Below are 25,831 nucleotides of genomic sequence, written 5' to 3' on the forward strand. Positions count from 1 at the left end.
CTGCTTGTCGCCCCAGCAACCACCAATCTGTTCTCTGTATCTATGGGCTTTTTTGTTTGGTTGGGTTTTTTTGTTTTTGTTTTTTTAAGATTTTATTTATTTATTTGACAGAGAGAGAGAGACAGCCAGCAAGAGAGGGAACACAAGTAGGGGGAGTGGGAGAGGAAGAAGCAGGCTCCCAGTGGAGCAGGGAGCCCGATGCAGGGCTCAATCCCAGGACCCTGGGATCACTCCCTGAGCCGAAGGCAGATGCTAAACGACTAAGCCACCCAGGCCCCCTATTTTGTTTTTTAGATTCCACATATAGTGAGATTATATGGTATTTGCCTTTCTCTCTGACTTATTTCACTTAGCTTAGTGCCCTGAAGGTCCACCCATGTGTTAGAAATAGCAGGATTTTGTTGTATACCACATCTTTATCTGGTCATCCATCGATGGACACTTAGGTTGTTTCCATGTCTTGGCCATTGTAAGTAATGCTGCAGGGAACATGGGGGTGCAGATATCTTTTCAAATTAATGTTTTCATTTTCTTAGAATAAATACCCAGAAGTGGAATTGCTGCATGATATAGTAGTGCTATTTTTAATTTTTTAAAAATAAGCTGTATGTCCAACGTAGGGCTTGAACTCACGACACTGAGATCAAGAGTCAGATGCTCCTCCTACTGAGCCAGCCAGGCGCCCCTTAATAAACCTGTTTTTTAAAGTAAGCTGTATCACCAACGTGGGGCTTGAGCTCATAACCCCAAGGTTAAGAGTAGCATATTCTGGGGCGCCTGGGTGGCGTAGCGGTTAAGCGTCTGCCTTCGGCTCAGGGCGTGATCCCAGCGTTGTGGGATCGAGCCCTACATCAGGCTCCTCTGCTATGAGCCTGCTTCTTCCTCTCCCACTCCCCCTGCTTGTTTTCCCTCTCTCGCTCTGTCTCTATCTCTGTCGAATAAATAAATAAAATCTTAAAAAAAAAAAAAAAAGAGTAGCATATTCTCCCAACTGAGCCAGCCTGGCACCCCTCAGTTTTTTTCTGAGGAACTGCTACCATTCTGTTTTCTACAGTGGCTGCACCAGTTTACATTCCTACCAAGAGTATACAAGTGTACCCTTTTCTCTACATCCTCACCAACACTTGTTATTTCTTGTCTTTTTAATACTAGCCATTCTGACAGGCGTGAGGTGATAGCTCATTGTGGTTTTGATTTGTGTTTCCCGATGGTCAGTGATGTTGAGCATCTTTTCATGTGTCTGTTGGCCATCTGTATATCTTCTTGGGGAATATGTCTATTCAGATCCTCCACCCATTTTTAAATCAGATTGCTTGATTTATGGCTGTTGAGTTGTATGAGTTCTTTATATATTTTGGATATTAACCTCTTACCAGATAAATGATTTACAAATATTTTTTCCCTTTCAGTAGGTTGTCTTTTCACTTTGTTGATTATTTCCTTGGCTGTGCAGAAGCTTTTTAGTTTGATGTAGTTTAGGTGCTTACTTTTGATATAACAAGGCCATGTATCCTCAAGCGATTATTTCAACTGATGCTCAATTGAGAATAAACATAAAAACAGCAATCTGCTCATCTCTGGTGTCAGGGAAGAGGACTATTTTGGACAGCTAATATGTCACTCATCAGCTTATTGTGTAAAGATGGTCCCTTACTGAGAACTTAAGATTCATGAAGGTAATTCTACCAGCAATAAATTCTAGCCTTTTATGTAATCTTTAAAATTAAGTTCCTAAGAAAGCAGAGTCTGCTGTTTTTATCCTGCAGAATGGCTGTATCAGTCAGGGTTCTCCAGGGAAACAGAACCAATAGTATGTATGTACACACGCACACACACACACACACACGCATGCATGCATATATTTTAAGAGATTGATTTTAAGAAGTCTCTTTAAATTGATTGATTGATTGATTTTAGGAGATTGATGTTAGGGAATTGGCTCATATCATTCTGTGGGCTGGCAAGTCTGAAACATGCAAGGCAGGCTGGAGACCCAGGGAAGAGCTGCAGTGTTGAGTCTGCAGTCAGACTGGAGGCAGAATTGCTTCCTCTTCTATGGGCCTCATCTTTTCTCTTAAGGTCTCAACTGATTGGATAAGGTCCACTCACCTTGTGCAGGGTAACTGGCTTTACTCCAAGTCTAAAGATACATTCACAGCCACATCAAGACTGGTGTTTGACCAAACAACTGGGACCATAGCCTAACCAAGTTGACCCATAAAATTAACCATCACAATGGCTACAGCGGGAATCCACTGAATGAATAAATGCCCAGTTAATTCCTTCATTGACTTCATTTCTTTTCTTTGTCACCAAAAGCAGTAATATCTGTTTGACAAACTGAAATCTAAATGATGAAGGAAAACACCAACTGCTTTCCCTTAGAATCATCAAGACATCATCCTTGGAAATCTGCACGGACAGTAACTATTCCCTGAGAAGTGAGAGTAGAAGAGGAGTTTGAGAGCTTGAAGACCAGTTTCCCAAGGAGAATCCAAACAGATGCAATCACCAAGCTCTATAGAGAACTTACCAAACTCAACACGCAAAGAACAAATAATCCAATCGAGAAATGGGCAAAAGACATGAAGAGACTTTTCTCCAAAGAAGACATACAAATGGCCAACAGACACATGAAAAGATGCTGAACAACATTCATCATCAGGGAACTACAAATCAAAACCACAATGAGATACCACCTCATACCCATCAGAATGGCTAAAATTAACAAGTCAGGAAATGACAGATGTTGGCAAGGATGCAGAGAAAGGGGAACTCTCTTATACTGTTGGTGGGAATGCAAACTGGTGCAGCCACTCTGGAAAACTCTTGAGGTTCCTCAAGAAGTTGAAAATAGAGCTACCCTATGACCCAGCAATTTGCACTCCTAGGTATCTACCCCAGAGATACAAATGTGATCCAACAGGCACCTGCACCTCAATGTTTACAGCAGCAATGTCCACAATAGCCAAACTATGGAAAGAGCCCAGATGTCTCTCAACAAATTCATGGATAAAGAAGATGTGGTATATGTTTACAACAGAATTTACTCAGCCATCAAAAAAAATGGAATCTTGCCATTTGCAACAACGTGGATGGAACTAGAAGGTATTATGCTAAGTGAAATAAGTCAGTCAGAGATAGACAATTGTCATATGATCTCACTCATATGTGGAATTTAAGAAAAGAAACCGAGGATCATAGGGGAAGAGAGGAAAAATAAAACAAGATGAAATCAGAGAGGGAGACAAACCATAAGAGACTCTTAATCGTAGGAAACAAACTGAGGGTTGCTGGAGGGGAGGGGAATGGGGAGATGGGGTAACTGGGTGATGGACATTAAGGAGGGCACGTGATGTAATTGTAATGAGCACTGTGTTCTATAATACTGATAAATCACTGAACTCTACCTCTGAAACTAATAATACACTGTATGTTAATTGAATTTAAATAAAAACAAAAAAAATAAACACACAGTAGTGATAATCTGTTCCAGTCAACTCTTGCCTCGTGGGAATGTGGCATCTAGTGTTGCCACATTATGCATTTTTGTTAGTGAATCTGGAAAGTCAAATTTTATGTGAAATCTCCAGATTTTTAAAAAGTTGAAATAATTGGGGCACCTGGGTGACACAGTGAGTTGCGTGTCCAATTCTTCATTTTGGCTCAGGTCATGATATCAGGTTTGTGAGATCAAGCCCTGCATTGGGCTCCATGCTCAGCACAGACTCTGCTTGGGATTCTCTCTGCCTCTGCCCCTCGCCCCCCAAATAAATAAATAAACCTCAAAAAAGAAAAAAACTTAAAAAAATAAACAGATGGAATCAAAGGTCATGAGGTCTGCTGAGACTCCTTTTAGAAGCTATGGCTTCAGGGATGCAGAGGCAGAAAGCCCCAGGGAAGGAGCTTCCGCCAGGCCCAGGGAACTTCCTGAGGATGGATCCTGGGTGCCGTCTTGCATGGAGCCATCTGGCTTTAGGAGCTGGTGAGAAACCCCGTAATCAACCTTATTAAACAGAGTTTATCTTTGTAAGAACCAACAATGTAGGGGTAAACTGATGGTCTATTTGTGAATTATTAAGTAGAGCTCAGCAGAATGTGGGGTAGAATGGACATTAACTAAATCTGATTTATTTAATTAATTTGATGGATTAATGATTTATAGAAATATGTTTATTTTATTAAATTTGCTAATCTCATGGTGGAATTTGCTAGATCTCAAAGATTCCACACCAAGCCAGGGACTCTCACCAACAAATAAAAAGGTTGATTCCATTCAGTAGGTTGTCCTTTTGTTTTGTTGATGGTTTCCTTCGCTGTGCAAAAGCGTTTTTTATTTGAGTGTAGTCTCAATAGTTATATTTTGCTTTTGTTTCCCTTGCCAAAGGAGACATATCTAAAAAAATGTTTCTGCGGCTGGTGCCATCAATGAAACAAAAAGACAACGTACTAAATGGAAGGAGTTATTTGCAGAACACATACCTGATAAGGGTTAACATCCAAAATATATAAAGAACTTATAAAACTCAACACTAAAAAACCCCAAATAATCCAATTAAAAAATGAGCATGGGACATGGATAGACATATTTTTTCCAAAGAAGACATACAGATGGCCACAGACAAATGAAAAGATGCTCAACCTCACTCATCATCAGGAAAATACAAATCAAAACCACAATGAGATACCACCTCACACCTGTCAGAATGGCTAATACCAAAAACACAAGAAACAAGTATTGGCGAGGATGTGGAGAAAAAGGAACATTCGTGCTCTGTTGTTAGGGATGCAAGCTGGTGCAGCGACTGTGGAAGACAGTATGGCAGTTTGTCAAAAAATTAAAAATAGAATTACCGTATGATTCAGTAATTCCACTACTGGGTATTTACCCAAAGAAAAAGAAAACACTAATTCAAAAAGATATATACACCCTGTGTTTATTGCAGCATTATTTACAATAGCCAAGATATGGAAGCAACCCAGGTGTCCATTGACTGAGAATGGATAAAGAAGATGTGGTGTGTGTGTGTGTGTATGTGTGTGTGTATACACACATATGCACACAATGGAATATTACTCAGCCATAAGAAACAAAATCTTGCCATTTGCAACAGTATGAATGGATATAAAAGGTATAATGCTAAGTGAGATAATTCAGTCAGAGAAAGACAAATACCATATGAGTTCACTCATATGAAACAAAGCAAACGAACAAAGAAAAAAAGAGACAAAAATACAGAACAGACTGAAAAAAATAGAGAACAAACTGATGGTCACCTGAGGGGAGGTGGGTAGGAGGATGGGTGAAATAGATAAGGGGATTAAGAGTACAGTTACTGATATTAGCACTAAGTAATGTACAGAATTGTTGAATCACAGTATTGCATACCTGAAACTAATACATGATGTCAATTAAACTTGAATAAACAAATTTTAAAAATTTTGGGTCCCTGACTGGCTCAGTTGGAAGAGCATGTGACTCTTGATCTTGGGATTGTGAGTTTGAGCCCGATGTTGGGTGTAGAGATGACTTAAAAAATAAACTTAGAAGTTTTTTTAAAAGATACACAGCTTCAAATTCTGGTAAAAGTGGGTTTGTTAACCTAGAAACTCCTATGCCTAAGGAGGTGTTCATTTCCAAAGATGTGTCCTTAAAGGGTAGGCTGGGCGGGGTTGGGGGCCGTAGGGTTGTGCCTCGGGGCTCAGTGTCCCCGGGGAACTGTGGTGATGCTTCTTCAGTCTGGCCCCACACCAGAGTCATCACACAAGCTTTAACAGGGGAGGCTCTCGGGAGCAGGGAAGGGAGGGAAGCTGATGAGGACCGGGAGATAGTTAACTAAGCCAGAACCTCACCACTGCTGTTTCTGATTCCAAACCCTTGAAGTGCGGGCTGGCGTGGAGAGCCCCAAAACCTCCCCATGGAGGGGCGCCTGGCTGGCTCAGTTAGTAGAGCATTCAACTCTTGATCTCAGGGTTGTGAGTTCCAGCCCCACATTGGGTGTAGCAATTACTTAAAAATAAAATCTAAAAAAAAAAAACAAAAAACCTCTGCATGGAAAATTACAAGTATTGGCAAGGATGTGGGGAAACTGGAACCCCTGTGCATTGCTGGTGAGCATGTGAAATGGAACAGCCATTGTGGAAAACAGTTTCACTTCGAGTTACCATATGATCCAGCAATTCCACTGCCGGGAGTGAGGCCAACAGAACTGAAAACAGGGACTCAAACAGATACTTGCGCGCCATTTATAGCAGTGTTATTCGCAATAGCTAAAGGTAGAAACAACCCAAATGTCCATCAGCAGATGAATGGGGAAGCACAAGAGGATATAGCCCTACAATAGAATATTATTTGGCTTTAAGAAAAACGAAGTTCTGATACGTGTTACGTTCTGTTGGTTGTGTTGAGAGAGGAGCACAGACCTGGGGCTCTGCGTTTATTAGGGTCAGAGGGTGGGGTGTCTAGTGGCTAATTTGAAACATCAGAGCAGGAATTAGGGCATGGGAGAGTGAGGCAGGGTCACTCAAGGGGTCAGGTATCTAGGCTGTCCAAGGTTTCCATAAAAGGAACTTCATGGGTAGGGGAGGCCTTGCTCCTTATCTGGTCATTTTGCTTATGGCCGTGTCACACAGCTGGTGATATGTGTATTCAAAAGGAATGTCTTTTAAAATGAACACCTCAGCATCAAAAGCTTCATGTCAGGTATTTACACTACACGCTACAACATGAATGAACCGTGAAGACATGAGGCTAGATGGAGTAAGCCAGTCACAAAAGGACAAATACTTCATGACTCCGCTTATATGAGGTACCCAGAATGGGCCAATTCGGAGACTCAGAAAGTAGAATAGAGATTACAGGGGGCTGGGGTACAGGAGATTGAAGAGGTATTGTTTAAGGGGTATGAGTTTTGGTTTGGGATGATGGAAAGTTCTAGAGATGGATGTTGCCAACGGTTGTAAAATAGGGTGAATGTACTTAATGCCCCGAATTGTACACTTACGGGTAGTTAAAATGGTAAATATTATGTTGAGTATGTTTTACCACAGGAAAAAAGAGAAAAGAAAACCAAATCCCAGCTGTTTCCAAAGTGGCTATGCAGCCAGCATCCTGTCTTCAGGGCAGGAGCTGGCCCAGGGTGGGCTTGCCTTGCACTTAGGACCTCCAGGCCTACTCACTGAATGTCAGGGAGGCTGAGTCTGCTGGGAAGTCATTTGGCCACCACCCCCTTGGTGCCCTTTCCCATCTTACAACCCTCGCCCCAGCTTTTCCTACCTCCCAGGCTCTGTCCTCCCTGGCTTCGCTCCTCCCTCTCGGGTCCCCACTGTGCCAATCGGTTGCCCAATTGCCTTTTCATCCTTCAGGCTGGCATAGGGCTGCAGAAGGCCTAGCTGAAGTTTTGTTGATGCCTCTGCCCCGCTGGGCAAGGTTTGTGCATCAGGCCTCCTTGGCCCAGCTCAGCTAGCTTCCTTGCAGCTCACTGTGGATCCAAAGCCCAGTGGCCACCAAGCCTGGGCCACGCTGCCCTTCCTAGGCCCCTGCAGTCATCAAGGGGGAGGCAGGACAGCATGGAGGATCCAAGTGCCAACTCAGGCCAGATGACTTGGCCCATACCCTGCTCCACTGCTTCCCAGCTGTGTCACTTTCAACAATAGTTTAACCTCTCTGTGCCTCAGTGTTCTCACTTTGACACAGTGATGACACGTGTCACTCAGAGGATCATTGTCAGGACTTTGAGGGTGACTGTGTCACGTGTTGCTCTCTGGTGGTCAGGAGGTTGGCTTTTTTTTTTTTTTTAAGATTTTATTTAATTATTTGACAGAGATAGAGACAGCCAGCGAGAGAGGGAACGCAAGCAGGGGGAGTGGGAGAGGAAGAAGCAGGCTCACAGCGGAGGAGCCTGATGTGGGGCTCGATCCCATAACGTCGGGATCACGCCCTGAGCCGAAGGCAGACGCTCGACCGCTGTGCCACCCAGGCGCCCCAGGAGGTTGGCTTTTCTATCTGCGGTCCCTCATGTGTGGCTCCCCTGCCCCATCCATCTCCTGCCAGAGATTAACACCAATTAACTACAAGCTGTGAGAAAGCACTGACTCCCTCACTTCCTCCCTCTTCCCAATCATCCAGAGCTTCCCTAACCCTTGGAGTGCCAGCTCGAGTTCCATTTTTTCCAGAACTTTCTCCTGGCCCTCCCACTGGCCTGCTAAGCCCTCCTATCCCTGAGGCCCCTCTGCCTTAAGGGTCAGTACTCCATGAGAGACAACGTGGGGCTCCTTGTCTTTTACTCCAGCGAAGATGAAATTCCTACATGGAATACAGGAACTCTTCCTTATTTATCTTTGTCTCCATACCCTCAATAAAAATAGTGACAGGAGCTGTAGAAGACGCTGTTGATGCCCAGCCCGATTCCCTCGATTAGACCCCCGGTGCTCGGAGTGTTCGCTCCCCCTCACACCTACCGCTTCTCCAGAGAATTGCCCTCTGGGGGCAGGAGCACAGGACCCAGGAGGTTATGCTCCCCCAGCCCTCCCGCAGCAGCCCACAGCTGGTGACTGTCCGACAGAGGCAGACAAAAGGCCAGCCCCTGCTGTAAGTGGACCCAGCCCTGTGGAGCACTTCATGCCCCAGAGCTCCCTGTGGGATCGGTCTGAAGTCGGTCTCCTGCTGAAAGTACGCCTTTGCTTAGTTAACCGCCTCCCTACCCCAACCTGCTTCCCTCACTCCCCTTCCCATGACAGCCGCCCCTCAGCAAATCCCTAGAACACGAATCCTCCTGCTTCAAGGGGACCTGGCATAAGACACTAGTGATCTGGTGCTTGCTTTGTACTAGACACCATTCTGTTCTAAGCACTTTACCTACATGCATTCATTCAGAACACGTACATTAATAATAAACAAGATCCACGACTCATGTGTTCTTTCTAACCCCTACAACTCCTGCTGACTGATGATGACGTGAAGCCTCCATTACGTTGGTACATCCATTATCCATTCTCCCTTCCGGCAAAATTCTTTTTTTTTTTTTTTTTTTTAAATTTTATTTATCCATTCGACAGAGATAGAGACAGCCAGAGAGAGAGGGAACACAAGCAGGGGGAGTGGGAGAGGAAGAAGCAGGCTCCTAGTGAAGGAGCCTGATGTGGGGCTCGATCCCACAACGCCGGGATCACGCCCTGAGCCGAAGGCAGACGCTCAACCGCTGTGCCACCCAGGCGCCCCTCCGGCAAAATTCTTGATCTTCCTCTACTCCTTCAAGCCAGTTCCGGTGGTTTGAGCTGGGCTGACCCTTCCCCCGGGTTCAGGGATGGGCACATGACCCAGAGCTAGCCAATCAGAACATTCCATTTCTATGGCCACAGTCATTGGCTCGGGGATGGGCACATGATCTGAGCCAGGCCAATAAAACCCAATTCCTGCAATTCCACTGAACCTATTGGGAAAGAAGTTTTCGTTGCACTAGGATTGCCAAATTGGGAGGATGGGAGTCCAAGACAACGTGGAATTGCAGCCATCTTGCCGCTGCAAGTGAACGTCTTTCCCTAAGTGAGACCATCAGAGAGGAAGCTAGAGCCGGAACAGCTGGAGAGATGGATTTCCAAAGTTACTACTAAGCACAGGGATCCGCCACCCCAGCCTCCTAGTTTTTAGGCCAATAAATTCTCTTCAGTTTAATGCAGTATGAGTCAGATTTTGGTTAGTCACACTGAAACTATCCCAGTACAGATTGGTTTCTTACCAGGATGCCAGGAAACATTTATGGGAATACTGTTATGTAACAGGGCCACCCTGTTCATGTCACAGGCATTACCTTGTATTTTCAAAACCACTTGTCAAAAGCATTTGGTGATGGTGATTCACCATTTTTGTTCACATACATTCTAGAAGAATTTTGAAAAAAACTGTGCCCCCCCCATATGCTTTCTAAAGTTTTAACATTTTAAAAACCATTTTTCAGGGGCGCCTGGGTGGCACAGCGGTTAAGCGTCTGCCTTCGGCTCAGGGCGTGATCCCGGCATTATGGGATCGAGCCCCACATCAGGCTCCTCCGCTGTGAGCCTGCTTCTTCCTCTCCCACTCCCCCTACTTGTGTTCCCTCTCTCGCTGGCTGTCTCTATCTCTGTCAAATAAATAAATAAAATCTTTAAAATAAAAATAAAAAAATAAAAACCATTTTTCATGTTAAGTTTAAGTTGTTGCAAAGAATGTAATTTCTCCCATATTGGAGATACTGACATTTTTAAGTAAAACTCTTAGATCACTTTTTTTGGGTGTAAGGTTTCAGTTATGCAAGAGGTGTAAGTTCTAGAGATTTGCAGGACAGCATTGTGCTTATAGCTAAGAGTTCTGTAGTACACACAGAATGTGTTTAGAGGGTAGATCTCATGTTAAGTGTTCTTACCACAAAATAAGCCTCTAGGATTACTTGCAAATGCCTCTGATGGAACCTAAATACCCCGGAGATTTAATACCCATCTTTATCCACTTGCAAAGCACTGAACAAAGTCTTTACCAGTCAGAAATTGGCATCATTTCCCTTCAACTTCTACTGCTATCCCATATCCCCTAGAGAATTCTTCCTATTACAATACAAGCTTGAAGGGCTTTTGTTGATCATCCACCATTTCTGTCCAACTAAATTTTGTAAATTGAAATTTTTCCATTTCCTGTGATCATAGGTTGTAAGGTTTAAACTTTCTTTAATTTGGATTAATTTACAATGATTATTAATAGAATTGATGAAAAGAACAAAAATACTGACACTATTAAATGTAAACAGTAATTTTATTAGAAGTACATTTCTTCATGAAATGGATGATTTTTTGGTGACACTGAGTTTATCTTGTTGGTAATAAAAATTACTGCTGCAATGAATCAGGCTTTGGCATCAGTTCTAGCCCCATTCTTCATATAGAAAGATGTATGCATCAGCATACAAAAAAAATTGATTCATGAGGCAACTTGGATGGATCTCAAGGGCATTACGAAGACTAAGAAAAAAGCCAATCTGGAAGTCAGATACTGTATCGTTCCATTCATATAACATTCTTGAAATGACAGAATTATAGAGATGGAGAACAGATTAGTGGTTGCCAGGGGTTAACGATGGTGGGGTGGGGGTGGATGTAACAGTGAGGGGACAGCATAAGGAAGATCTTCATGCAGAGGGAATAGCGCTGGACCTCGTGTATGAAAATGACGTAGAACTACACACACACGCTGGTGTAGTTTCCTGGTTTGATACTCTCCTATAGCTCCATATGATTTATCACTGGGCAAAACTGGGTGAAGGGTACATCAGATCTCTCTGTATTGTCTTTGCAACTGCCTGAGAATCTAATTATTTAATAATAATAATGAGAGAAGCTGAGAGACCAGCTTCACTTAGATCAGGAGGTGGTCTGGAAGGAATTTTATCACACCAATATCATTCAATTCTTTTAATTCCTTCAGCATAATATGTCAGAAATCATTTAGCGATCTTTCATTAAATTAATTTTAATGATCTAGTAATGAGCAATTCAATTAGGTGCTCTAATTTTGCTTAAGACAATGCATGGGAAATGACCTGATTTATCAGGACTGGCTACTGTGTCATAAATCATTCACGTTCTCACTGCAGGCACGGATATCTGCATCTGTCCCTTGTTTGGTGCCCCAGGATCACCACCCACCCCTTCCTGGGGACAGGGCACTTCAGTTAGACTGAGGGGAGATGACAGCGTTGATTTCCTTCTGTGAGGTGGGAGAGAAGAGCCTTTGGAAGAGGGAGGGAGACTGAAAATGAGCTTGACGCTTCATCCACACTCGTTGTCAGACAGATCAATCTGGGAATGAGGGCAGGCGGAAGTTAAGGATCTGGAAACTGTTTCTCCCTTTGCAAAGTTATCCAGAGAGTCCCCACCACTCCAGGCCAGCATAGCCAAGACTCCATTCAAAGACCCTATTAGTAGCTCTATTTTTACAGCAGAGGAAAGGACGCTAAGAACAGTTAAGTAATTCACCAAGACCACCAGCGAGTGGCTGAGCTGGGATCGGAACTCCGGTGACTAATTCCAAAATCCGTTTTCTTTCAGCCACACTGTCCTCTGAAAACAAAGTGTCTGTGTTTCCCTAGTTACCAAAGCCCACTTCCCTCCTCACAGAATTGTTGCCTTCTGACCAGCAGGTGGCGCCAGCACCTCATAGTTGTCTTGGTGACCGCACTGCTTGCTGACTCATTGATTTGGGGAACATTCTGTTTTACAGTCAGCTAGACATAACGGTGAAATGGGAACAGAGTTTGCAGCCCTAGACTTCTCTCCCACTCACTCCCATTTTCCCCCTCAAAGTTGGGTAACCTCATTATCTGGCTCTCATTGATTGGGTTTCCCTGAATTTCACTTCTTCAATGCCAAAGATGTTATCTGGTAGTTTGGGCCATGATTAGGCGAAGAACAAATACATTATTGTAGTATTGTAAGAACTCACTTTCTGAGTGCTCACTGTGTACCCAGCGCTTCGCTTGGATTGCCTCATGTAATCCTTACAAAAGACAAGGAGGCAAGAGCTGTTTTGATAACAGTCTTTCAAGCCTGGGGCACCTAGATTGTTTCATTGTTTTACTCTTCACTAACTAACCAACATGTTTTTGGAAATGTTAATAAAATATTACATAAATTTTTCTCACGGCAGATCTATCATTTATAAACTTTTATTGGATAAAGTGGTCTATTCTGGGTGACTAATAAAATGTGAGGAGGATCAAGTGGTTCATATTTTGTTTGATATTTTCGCTTATAACCATTATGTGTACACGTATTTTTATTTACTATATACGTGTGTGTGTGTGTGTGTGTGTGTGTGTGTATCACTGGGGTAAAGAAGACTGGGCAAGGTCTATGGGTCCCAGTTCTCACCCACTCACCTGGTATCACATCAGCTCCAAGCTTTAAGGAAATATGTGCGTGTCTCCTTCCCAGATGAAATACTATTACTGAATTTCACTATATGACGAAAAGATTTCCAAACCCAAGTCAGTAGCTCACTTAGAATCATTAGATTGACCTGGAATTACCCAGCTAAACCCCTTACCATGCACATGACGATATCATGCTCCAAAGAAGTGGTGATTTACTTTGGACACACAGTGGTGACAGTGGCAAAACTCTGACCCTACCACAGAGTTCCTTCCACGTGGATAGTTCTGACCTTGTGTGTTTAAAAAAATTCCCAGGGGCACCTGAGTGGCTCAGTCGGTTAAGCATCCAACTCTTGGTTTTGGCTCAGGTCATGATCTCAGGGTCATGAGATCAAGCCCCAGGTAGGGCTCTGCACTCAGGGAGTCCGTTTGTCCTCCTCCCTCCCCCTTTGCCCCTCCCCCCACCCACTCACACACTTTCTCTCTCTCTCTCTAAAATAAATAAATAAAATCTTTTTTAGAAATCCCAAAGACAGGGCTTCTCATTTATCTCTTCTTAAATGTCATCTTTCTCTGGGCTTCATGACTATTTAGATTTCTTTTTTAAAAATTAAATGTGTCGTCTAATTGACAATATATCAAATTTTGGGCTTTTTACGAATTTCACATGTTTTCTATGTTCTTTTCTGCGACTTTAAGAAAAATGTTGAGTGACCAAGTCTGATGATATAACTTACATACAAATTCCATTTAGGATCACACTGATTCAATAAACCCAGAAAACCCAGAACGGATTAATTTGTGGGCATCAGCACAGAATGAAAATGCAGGGGTGCCTGGCTGGCTCAGTCAGAGCACGTGACCCTTGATCTCAGGATTGTGAGTTCAAGCCCCATGATGGGTGTAGAGATTACTTTAAAGATAAATAAACAAACAAAATTAAAACGCAGGGCCTTGGGTGCCTGGGTGGCTCAGTTAACCGTCTGCCTTCGGCTCAGGTCATGATCCCAGGGTCCTGCTTCTCCCTCTGCTGCTCCCCCTGCTTATGCTCTCTCACTCTTTCTGACAAATAAATAAAGTCTTTTAAAAAAATAAAATGCGGGGCCTCTTGTTCAAAAATTACTCGGAATTTCAAGGTAAAGCTAGGAGAGCATTAAACTAAGTGTGGGCCCTTTTCTGTGTGGGCCTTTATATGATTGCACAAGTCACACACCCAAGAAACCAGCCCTGATTTAACTTCTTTGGTTCCTTCATCCAGCTTGCTACAATTGGCTTCTCTAAAGTAAGCTGGAATTGCTTCCAGCTCTGAGTAACAGCTATCCCAACAAACAAGGGCTTAAGCAAGTAAGATTTTACTTTTTCCATGTCACTAGAGATCCAGAGACAGATAACCCAGGATTTCTGCCCTTCTCTACTTTTAGAACCAACTTTCTCTTCTTGGCACAGGATAGCTGCAGAACCTCAGGCCATCATATCTACATTCCAGACAGGAAAAATGAGGCATGACAAAGTACAAAGAGCAAAAATCCTCTCCTCTTAAATATTTGCCTTCCTGATTCAGAAAGAGAAAATCTCCCCAGGGATTTCTGCATATATCTCATTGGCCAAAACTGTCACATGACCACACCTAGCTGTAAGGGAGGCTCTGAATTTGAGTGTCCCCCTTTCGAAGCCTCTGGTATAGAGAAAGACAAGTCAGAAAGGAGACGAGAGGGTGTGGGAAGTATTTCAATGACCTACTGCAGGACAAACTGCCCTGAAACTAAATGGCTTAACAGAAGCATTTTATTATATCCCATGACTTTGAAAGTCAGACATTGGGACAAGGCTCAATGAGTGATATTTTTGTTTCTCGTGGCATTGGTGGGGGTCCCTGGGTAGCTGAGTCTGTGCAGTCCAAAGCAGCTTCCTTCACATATCTGGCACATTCTCTCAGTGGTGAAAGGCTTTTCCAGAGTGCTCCAGCATCAAAGTGGGAGTCACACACCTTTATCACTGGCCTTTTGGAATCGTTTCCACTGGACTCTTGATTAAAGCCATCACAAGCCTGCCTAGATCCAAAAGAGGAGACGTAGACCCAGTGGGGTAGTGGAGCCAGCAAAATTTTCAAAAATTGTGTGAGTCAGTTGTTAAACACAGCCATCTTTGACATCGATCATGGTGGGAATATTTACACCACAGGGGTGCTCAGCCGGCTTAATCAGTAGAGTGTGCGACTCTTGATCTCAGGGTTGCAAGTTCAAGCCCCATGTTGGATTTAGAGATTACTTAAAAATAAAATCTTTAAAAAAAACGTATCCCGCAGAAATTGTCAGATACTACAAATCAGGGCTTTTTTCCTCAGAGAGGAGGCTATTAGACATGTAGCAACACGACACTGCATAGACCTCACCTCTCTATAGGCAGGGTATCAAAACCTCTGCACCATACTTTAGATCATCCACAGCAAACCAAGCTCACATCCTCCAGACAAACTTTCTTTAGGCCAACCCACATTTCTGTTTGGTCCACAAGGATATCTTGAGAGCTCTTTCCAGGTGCTTTCTGCAGTCACAACCCACTAGCCTAGTAAGTCTACCCAAAACAAAATTCAGATGCTTTTAGCCTAACTTATTCTAAATACCCATGCTGGCATCTAGCATCACCACTTTCTTTTCCAAGTACTCACACTGTTAGTTGCATCACTTATCCTAGAATTTTTTTTCAAGGATTATTTTGGTTTGTAATTTCCAGAAGCCTCCATTTGTTTGTTTATTGAAAATTCGAACAAACTTTTTTAAAGCTTTTCATATGTAATACAACACATTACATAAAGGTACATAAAATATAAGTATGTACTAATTGATAAATAACTATAAGTCAAACATCCCTGGAACTATCCACAGTCAGTAAGTTGAATGTCGGGAGAACCCCGGAAGCCCATGTTGTGTCTTGCCCAAGGAAGAATTGTCTCCTTTCCCGCAGGGAACCACTTTCCTGACTTGAGTGGCATTCTCTCCACCACTTTTCTTCCTGGTTGCAGCAAGTTCCTGCACATTCCTAAGACACAGAGTTGATCTAGTGTACATTCTATGAATGGATCCAGACTCTGCATATAATTGGGACAGACTTTGTCCAACACTGACCTTCTAGGTCCTCTTTCTTTCTCCATAGTTTCTCAAAGATTAACGAGACTGATTTCACAGGCATAGTTGAAAAATCTTTGAGACAGTTTTAGGCCAAAACCTCCTAAATCTTTGATGTGCTGGCATGAGATTTCCTCAGTATTCCTCAAAATGTTAGCTTCTCAGGAAATGGGAGAGTGAAAATTGAAATATGGCTTTTGCCGAGCTGGGTCGAGATTTTCTTAATCATTTATCAAATCTACTTTGAGAAAAAAATAGTTACAAATATTATAATATGTACAAAACAAAGAATATATAAAATATTATACGTAGTTATAGATATTATACAACATAGTTTAGATCTACATTCTAGCACTTGTTTAGCCCTGACCACCACCCTGTGTTTATGTGCTTCTCAGCGGAGCTGCCTTGACAAGACTGTCTCCTAGATCAAACTTCAGGTTCATCTGGGTCTTCTTCTGAGCATTGACCTTGACCCCCACCCCCAGTTTTAGCAAGAGTCCTGCTATATCACTTTAAAGAGAATCCCCTATCTGGGGCACCTGGCTGGCTCAGTCGGTAGAGCATGTGACTTGGGATCTCAGGGTTGTGAGTTCAAGCCCCATGTTGGGTATAGAAATTATTTTTTTAAAGATTTTATTTATTTATTTAACAGAGAGTGAGAGAGAGAGAGAGAGAGAGCGCAAGCAGGGGGAGCAGGAGCCAGAGGGAGAGGGAGAAGCAGGCTCCCAGAAGAGCAGGGAGCCTGATGCGGGGATCTATCTCAGGACCCTAAGATCATGACCTGAGCTGAGGGCAGATGCTTAACTGACTGAGCCACCCAAGCGCCCCAATAAATTTGTTGTTTAAGCCCCCCAGTCTGTGCATTTTGTGATGGCAGCCCCAGAAAATGAACACGATGGGGACTACAGGGAAGACCAGCCTGGGGATGGGTGGGAGGCAGGGGAAGGAAGCCAGCTTCTGTGCACTGATTTAAGCTCTTCCCTCCCCCATCAGTCAGGCTCAACCAGGCCCCCATCATGCCCCCAACTCACATTGCATGTCTTAGAGACCTCACTCACCGTGGGACTAGCATCAGTGCGGAAGGATCCCCTGCCCGCACTAGACTGTGAACTGCTTGTTCTGTGTTGAACATTTCACAAGGGTGTTTTGAAGGGAGAAAGACGTGTTGTTCCTTTGTGTACCGCATGGCGAGCTGTCTCCGTGTATCGGAGTCTTCACTCTTCATGCACCTTCATGTGTTAAGGTCCGCAGTTTAACAGAATTAAAAAAGAAAAAGGGATCATGACTTGGAGAACCTTAGTAAAGTGCCCGAAGATGTTGTGGGTTCTCCAAATCCTTCATGACAAAGTAGAGGTTCAGTCTCAGTGGTAATCCTGAGAGCGCTGGGGTAGCCCACGTTCCTCGAGTCCCATGCAGTATGTGTCAGAATGGGTGTGTGTGTGTGTGCATGCTTGCATGTGCAAGCGCGCGCCCATGTGTGTCTAATGAAGCTGTGAGCAGGGACGCAGTGGACAGATGGCTGTCTGGGGTGGGAGGCTGGTTTCTCTCCCCCACTTCTGAGCCCTCACAAGTTTCCAGGTATGAGACTGGCTAAAATGGGCTGCGAAACATTAGGATAAAAAAAGCCGAAAAAAGACACCAAATTTAAACAGTGGTTTTTGAGGCACCCGAAGAAGAAACATTGGGGTTTCAGTGCTTGGCATATGGAAAGAAATGAACCAGAGATCAGGTACCATAACTGGACTTAAGAGGCTGTCAAGGAAAAATTATTCTGATACTTGTTAAAATGGCAAGGAAGACTTTATTCAAGACGATCACTGTAGGTGTCAAGACTAGTGCAATAGGGGAGATCACCCAGCTCAACTCCGATAATAAGTGGGGATTTTTAGTCGAGGGTCAGCGTGAGGGGGCCAAGGGGTGGAAAATTAAGTAGAGGAGACATCCAGGGTAGGGGGATTCTTGTCAAACTGACCTAACAGGATTCCTACTAAAGACAGGCCAAGGACTTGTACCTCAAAGGTTGGGGATGAGGAACTTAATCAGATAGCAGATCTGGAAGTCCAAGATGAAAGTGTTGGCAGGTTTGGTTTCTCCTGAGGCCCCTCTGCTTGGCTTGCAGACGGCTGTCTCTCACTGCCCTCACAAGGTCTTTCCTCCATGCATGTGCATCCCAGATGTCTCTGTGCCTTTCTGGGTCCTAATCTCCTCTTATAAGGACACAGTCATGTTGGATTAGAGCCCATCCCTGAAACCTCATTTTACCTTAGCCACCTCTTTAAAGGCCCCATCTCCAAATACAGTCCCATTCTGAGGTAGTGGGGGTCAGGACTCCAACACAGGAATGTTGGAGGGACACATATCAGCTTATAACATCCATCTCAGTCAGTGCTGTCACCATTCAAGCCCATGAGGCAACAAACCCAAGACTCAAAGTCAACATGTCGAGGACAGTGGACAAGAAGGTTGGAAAACCTGGGTCCTTGAAGACTTCAGTGTCCCATCTCCCCCCAGACTGCTTGTTAAATGAATAAACGTACTTATGGTTTAGGTCCATTACATGTCCTGTCATTTACCACTGAAAGCGTTCCTACCTGAAGCTCTTCTCCAGCATTTAGCGTCATGCCTAGCATACAACAGGCACTCAATAAGTGTATGTAAATAGGGGCACCTGGGTGGCTCAGTCGGTTAGGCCACTGACTGGTTTCGGCTCAGGTCATGATCTCAGGGTCAGAAGATGGAGCCCCATGTTGGGCTGTGTGCTCAGCATGGAGTCTGCTTAAGATTCTCTCTCCCCCTCTCCCAACTGCCCACCTCCCCCAGTTAAAAAAAGGAAAAAATAAGTATATGTAAATAAAGGAGCCCTCCTCCTTCAGGAGCTCCTCTTCCCCTAGGTTATGGAACTGAAGCAGCTTAGCAGATGCTATAGGACTCTCTTCCTGCTTGGCATCTGCTCTATGCTACGTCTCCAGTTTCACTTCCTCCATCCATGCCTTGGGCAGAGTCAGTCCTTTGCCGAGGGTAGTTAATCAAGAGGGATGTAGAGAGGGGCGCCTGGGTGGCACAACGGTTGGGCGTCTGCCTTCGGCTCAGGGCGTGATCCCGGCGTTGTGGAATCGAGCCCCATGTCAGGCTCCTCTGCTGTGGGCCTGCTTCTTCCTCTCCCACTCCCCCTGCTTGTGTTCCCTCTCTCGCTGGCTGTCTCTATCTCTGTCAAATAACTAAATAAAATCTTTAAAAAAAAAAAAAAAAGAGGGATGCAGAGAAAGCAAAGGGCCGAATGTGCATTTCAGGGGCTTGGGAGGCAGAGCACGGTGTGACTGGCACAGAGGTGCCACAGCCCTGGAGTAGGAGGGCACGCTCTGAGCAGACAGGCTGGTTGCAAGGACACAAGCTTAGGTGAAGGATTTGGAGGTCTTTGAGGAGACACGGGAAGAATGAGAGATCGCAAGGTTAAGGAGAGACTACTTTCCTCCCACAACACAGGAACCACGGTGAAATGGAAGGTAGGTGTATTTGCTGCCTGGGGCCGCCCTAACAAAGATCCACGAACCGGCCGGCTTAAAACAGCAAAAATGTATTCGCTTGCCTCTCTGGAGGCCAGAAGTCCAAAATCAATGTGTCAGTTGGCAGAATTGGTTCTTTTTGGAGACTCAGGAAAGAATTTAGTCCCTGCCTCTGTTTTAGCTTCTGGTGGTTGCCGGAAGTCGCTGACGTTCCTTGGCTGGGAGATGGCCACATTTGCTTTGTGCCTTCTCACGTTGTCTGCCCTCCGTTCATGCTAGGATTCAGTACGTCCTTTTGTGGGACACAGTTCAACCCTGGACAGTTCTTTGGAGTGTTCCTTCCTGCTAAGGGAATGTCCTGAATGGTTGTAGTTGACAGTGTTGAGAGCTCTGGGGCGGAAGGGGTGGGGGCTTTTCATGATATTTTATACAACAATCTTTAGAAAGATTTGTTGCTTCTTTCTCTACTATCTGCTCTCTTCCTGTGTCTCGGTCATGTTTTATCCTGCACAGCTCCTGACACAGCACATCATACAGAATAGGGTTCCGGTAAAGATCCGCGGAGCTCACTAGGGTTTTTCTGTGAACCCCCAGCAGCAGAGCCGGCCTTTATAGCGGAGGATGTGGTATGGGCTGGGGATTGGGAGGCTGGACTTCCAATTGGACAGATTGGGTTCAAATCCCAGCTTTGTCTTGTTTTGGCTCTGTGGTCCCGGATTAACCCTCCAAGCTTCTGTCTGCTCGTCCATACAAGGTGAACCATAAGCGTCTTTACCCCATGTGTTGGCGATGAGGATAAAATGATTTAGTGCAGATGTAACGTTCAAGACAGTGGCTGGTTCGTGACAAGTGCTTAACAAGTGTTAACTGCCATTGAGCACACATGAACATATAGGGACTCGAACTGTGTAGAATCACAATGTCCCCACTCCCAAAATGAATCTGGCTTTCAGCAGTTCTGTGTGGGTGGTAGGGCGTGGGGCAGTGCCCGAATTTTGTTTTGCCGGGTCCTTGTCTAGCCCCACGTGGCCATCCGCAGCAAGGACTCCAGGGCTTTCCTCAGCTGAATGCAGCAGTCCTCTGATGCAATAGTTCATTTCCATGGCTACAAACTTGGCTTTGGTTCATTTGATCTTGGACTCCGGGTCTGTGTTAGTGCAAGTGTTTCACAACCTGACCTGGAGAGGAAAAAAAAAAAACAACAGAGGAAGAGCCACTTGGCAGGAGACACACCTCGTTTGAGACACCCCACAGGGTGAGTGGGTGGCGTCTTGTCTGCCTTACTAGCCCCAAAGAGAGGGTGGAGAACCTTTGTTCCTTGCACCCTCGGCAGATCAGAGCACAGAGAAATGTAGGGACTCTGGGGCAGGATTCCACGGGCTGGGGCAAACTGAGGGCCGAGGGAGGGAGCAGAGAAAGCTATTTCCATTCCCACCCGAGGTTGTGCGGGTTCCACACCTGGCCTCCCCCACCTCGCAGGATCGGATGGACCTGGGTTGTCAGAGAGCCTGCAGAATAATTTTCGGGTCAGCTCCAGGTCAAAGTGGATTTGGGCTTCCACAAAGCAAGAGAATAAAGACAGGTGGGCAGAGGGGCTTGGTTTAACATAAAGCTGGCTTCAGATCAGCTAGAAAGACCTATAAAGACCCTTACCACCTCTGGGTGGAAGAAAGTGGTTGGGACCTGAGGAGGGTCTTTGCTACTCTGAGTCGACTCTGAGATTTCCGGGAAGTGTGGGGGCAGGGAGGAGTGGGGCAAAGGAGGTGGATGGACCAAATGCAGCTGGCGGGTCATGATCCTTTCATTTTCAACAATGAAGGTAAGAGTTACCATTAGTGAGGTTTGCTGTAGGTCAGGCCCCAAATTAGGTGATCTCCAAATGTTCTCTCTGATCCTTACAACTCTGCAGGTGGACCACCTGGGTCCATTTATCTATGACTGCATTAAAAACCAACCCCCCAAAAGTGACATGAAACTGTGCTCATTTGATTGTACTTGGAGATCCTCTGGGTCAGGATTTGGAAAGAGCGTATTGTCTTCTCCCCCTCCTGCTGTCTGACCATCATCTGACCTACCACGATCCCTTTGATTCTCTTGTATAATCTGTTAAACCATTTGTTCTCAAACTTCATTTCTTTTTTTTTTTTTAAAGATTTTATTTATTTATTTGACAGAGATAGAGACAGCCAGCGAGAGAGGGAACACAAGCAGGGGGAGTGGGAGAGGAAGAAGCAGGCTCACAGCAGAGGAGCCTGATGTGGGGCTCGATCCCGTAACGCTGGGATCACGCCCTGAGCCGAAGGCAGACGCTTAACCGCTGTGCCACCCAGGCGCCCCTCAAACTTCATTTCTGCCTGGAAACAAGGGACGGATGTATTCCTTCGGGATCTCAGGCTATAGACAGGTGAGGGAGCCCTGGGGACCAGCCACGGAGCTAACATTGACCCCACCCTTTCCTCTCTGCTCTCTAAAGCACGGGAGACAGCCCGGAGTGGGAGCTCATTATTGGAAAAACACTGCCGTCCACTTTAAAACACATACAGAGTAAATCGTCTGCCATGTTGGGCCCTTAAATATTTTTCCTAATAATCGACAAGCAGTCAACTTTGCCGCTGGACACGGCACAGTGGTTTGAGGTCACAGCTTAAGGCACTTGGATGTGTCAGTCCACCAGGTCAACAGCTAAATTTTCTTTCTAAAATTCCAATTTATGCAACCGTCCCCATATTGGTTGTTTTATTGTTCACACATCTTACATATTTTCCTCCTGAAAACCTGAGGATCTTTTATCATATACAATATGCCTCTAACCTCCTTCTGTTCACCAATTTTCAGCCCAGCATTCCCGGCCCCTCCCAACTGGGTGATTCCTTTGTCCTATGCCACTTGAAGTCCCTACATCCTTTTTTATTGATTCTAACCCGCTTGTTCACATCTTCCAAAGCTAAAAGCCTCCTTAGTAGGCTCCTAGTGTGTAAGAAATCGTCAGGAATGTGCTGTCCCAGCTGCAGGGACCCAGCTCGGGAGACATCATGCCATCCGCAGCACTGATGAGCACATTTCAGGAACCCACCATTAGCTTTTAAGCCTCAATGGCTTCCCCAGGGCGTCCTGGCAGTGCAAATGGGAAAACACGATCGATTGTTCCAGAGGTTTCTCTCAACATTTCCCAATTTCCCATTTCTCTTATGCAATGTAGAGCAGACAGGTTTGGGAGACAGGCTACCTGGGGTTTGGATCCTAGCTCCTTTCCTTATTGGCTGTATGACCTTATTGGCTTAACCGCTCGGTGTCAGTAATGTTACCTCCTTAGAGGATCACTGGGGGGATTATATGACATAAGACAGGTAAAGCACTTAGCACGTAGAGCCTTTTTAAAAATGTGAGCGGGGCGCCTGGGTGGCTCAGTTGGTTAAGCTTCTGACTCTTGGTTTTGGCTCAGGTCGTGATCTCCAGGTGGAGAGATCAAGCCTCGGGCTCTGTGCTCCTGGGGGAGTCTGCCTGAGTTTCTGTCCCCGTCCCTCCCTCCCCTGCATGCGCTTGCTCTCTCTCTGTCTCTCTTTCTCTCTCTCTCTCAAATAAATAAATCTTTTTTTAAAATGTTAGCTATTATTTTTCCCATTTAATGGTAGAAGTGAGTTAGTTTCCTGTTGAAAGAGTATAAAATGTAGAGAAGGAAAGAGAAAGGGAGAGACAACTGGGAAGGACACGGGGTTAAGAAGAGGATTTACCCACAGTCCTAAAGCAGCTCTACCCCACAGAACGTGAGCCACAAATGCCAGCTGCGTGTGGGATTTTAACTTCTCAGTAGTCACACGAAAAAAGAGGTGAAATCAGTTTTAGTCATGTTATTTAACCCAATTTATTTCACCTGATATTATAACCAAATATATAATGATATATTTTATACAACTCAATATTTAACCCAGTATATTGGCCACTGTAGAGAATTGATCTAAAAATATTAATGTCATCTTTTTACATTATTTTTTCATACTAAGCCTTTGGGTTTTTTTGTTTGTTTTGTTTTTTGAGAGAGAGAGAGAATGCAAATAGAAGCAGGGGTGGGGGTGGAGGTGGGCAGAGGGACAAGGAGAGAGAGAATCTTAAGCAAACTCCACGCACAGCCTGGAGAGGATCTCCCGACCCTGAGATCATGACCTGAGCCGAAATCAAGAGTTGGTCACTCAACCGACTGAGCCACGCAGGGGACCTCATTCTAAGTCTTTGAAACCCAATGTGCATTTTATGCTTACAGAGCATCTTTTTTTTTTTTTTTATGGTGGCATTATCATTTATTTGCATATTTCCAGCTGCTTCGGTTAGTTTTGCCATTATGAACAGTGAACATATGGACATCCTTGCACATAAATCGGTCTGTTAATTTCCTTAGAAGTGAAATTTCCAGGTCAAAGAGTAGAAGACTTTTAGTCTCTTGATGCATTTTGCAAGTTGCTTTCTAGAAATTTTTCCCCGTTTACATTCCCATCAGCTATGTATGACTTCCATCAAAAACAAAAGTTTGTTAACTTGAATCATAATAAACAGTGTTTCAACTCGCCTTAATTTAACTTTTTAAACTTTTAATGGCAGTTTTAATTTGCTTTCCTTTGATTACTTGTAGGAATAAACCCTTAAATGTTTATTAGCCATCTGTATTTCCTATGGGACTTGTTCATTCCATTCCTGGGGTATTAGAACATCACCAGTTTTTTCTGTACTTCATATGTGATCTTTTGGAAAATAAGTTCCCATTTTTATATGGTTTTAAATCATATTTATACCTATAATGGTATAAAAGCTGAAGCTTTTTACAAATTTGCAACGCCTAGATAAATAAGTCTTGGAGATCTAATGCACAGCATGATGGTCATAAACGATATTATATTACAAACTGCGAAGTGGCTAAGAGCCTGATCTTAATTGTTCCCACCACAAAAAAGAAATAATTATGCGACGTGATACAGGTGTTAGGTAACACTATGGTGGTAATCATATTGCAAGATGTATAATAAATGTGTTAAATCAACGGGTTGTGTACCTTAAACTTATACAATGTTATATGTCAATTATATTTCAATTTAAAAGAATATTTTTAAGAGAGAATGTTTCCAAAAGAACCTACCTAGCCTGAAGGTCATTTCTTTTGCTTTTTTATTTATTTATTTTTTAAGATTTATTAATTTATTTGAGAGCAAGAGAGCGTACAAGTGGGAGGGGCAGGGAGAGGGAGAGAGAACCTCAAGCAGACTCCACACTGAGCCTGAGGCAGGGTTCGATCTCACCACCCTGAGATCATGACCTGAGCCAAAACCAAGTGTCGGATGCTTAATCGACTGTGCCACCCAGGTGCCCCTTCTTATCCTTTTTAAAATTAATGTTTGTCAAAAAAAAGTCTAAAGCTTTCATTTTTTTATAGCCAAATCTGTCATTCTCTTTGTGATTTCTCCTGTTGCTTGTATTCTTACACACTCCTGAGCCATCCAAAAGTCACCTAGGTGTTCTACGTACACTTTGGCTTTTTATCTTTTTAAATCCCTCAGGAGTTTATTTTGATACAGGAGATGAAGGAGCGGCATTGATTCCCCTCCCCCACTGTAGCCCTCCTCTTACTTCCAGCACATCTCCGTGCAGCCCAGCCACGTTTCCAGAGCTCAGTCGCCACGTGTGGCCAGCGGCTACCATATTGGACGGCGCAAGACCGAAGCTCGGACATTCACGCTCTTTCTATGGGAATTTGCCACGACTTGCAAGCACCACAGAGAGCGAATATTTTTAGCAGCTGTTAACAAATTGCAGCTCCAGGCAGCAACCATCCAGCGGGCTGCTGCCGTGTTCCTCGTCGGCATCTGCCCCTTGTCGTGACGTCACCTGATTTCTTTCAAGGTGTCCGAGCGCTTCTTTTAGCTTCCCACTCAAGGGCTGATATTTAAGGGCCTGTTTTGGTTCCATCCTTAGTTTTGAATTCATGTAACCCATGGCAACAGCGAGGCTCCTGAGCTGACTGCTGTGTTCACTTCCTACAGCACCGAATTACGAGTCTGAGAAAAGCAGTTGGTCGCAGCAAGGAAGATGGCATCAGGACAGGGAGACGCTGCTTCGGGGAACGTGGTGGCATCCTTGGCCACACAACCTCCCAGGGGCGCGAAGCTCCTCTTCAGACCCTTCATGAGTGGAATGAAGTCCTGAGAGCAGAGTTAAGCTGAGGCCAGAATCTGGGGGTCGAGTCCACATGAGTCCCGTAGCTGCAAATGGAGAAATGGTGTTTCCACAGCCACAGCCTACATCACCCACTTGGGTC

The 25,831-nt window shown here is 44.4% G+C and overlaps 1 protein-coding gene across 5 annotated transcripts in view; it reads left to right on the forward strand.

Annotated features, from left to right (window-relative positions):
• LOC109491175 overlaps nt 1-25,831 on the forward strand; it is a 79,614-nt gene that overhangs the window by 34,514 nt on the left and 19,269 nt on the right. For 3 of the 5 annotated variants that reach the window (XM_034656350.1, XM_034656352.1, XM_034656343.1), the window contains exon 1: nt 20,229-20,785. The exons of the other annotated variants lie outside the window; for them this stretch is intronic. In XM_034656350.1, the coding sequence (XP_034512241.1) occupies nt 20,598-20,785 (188 nt within the window). In that variant the 5' untranslated portion in view covers nt 20,229-20,597. Of the gene's footprint in view, nt 1-20,228; nt 20,786-25,831 lie in introns of those variants that run through there. 5 annotated transcript variants of the gene reach the window in all.

This window comes from Ailuropoda melanoleuca, chromosome 1, assembly GCF_002007445.2.
Source record: "Ailuropoda melanoleuca isolate Jingjing chromosome 1, ASM200744v2, whole genome shotgun sequence".
NCBI lineage: Eukaryota > Metazoa > Chordata > Mammalia > Carnivora > Ursidae > Ailuropoda > Ailuropoda melanoleuca.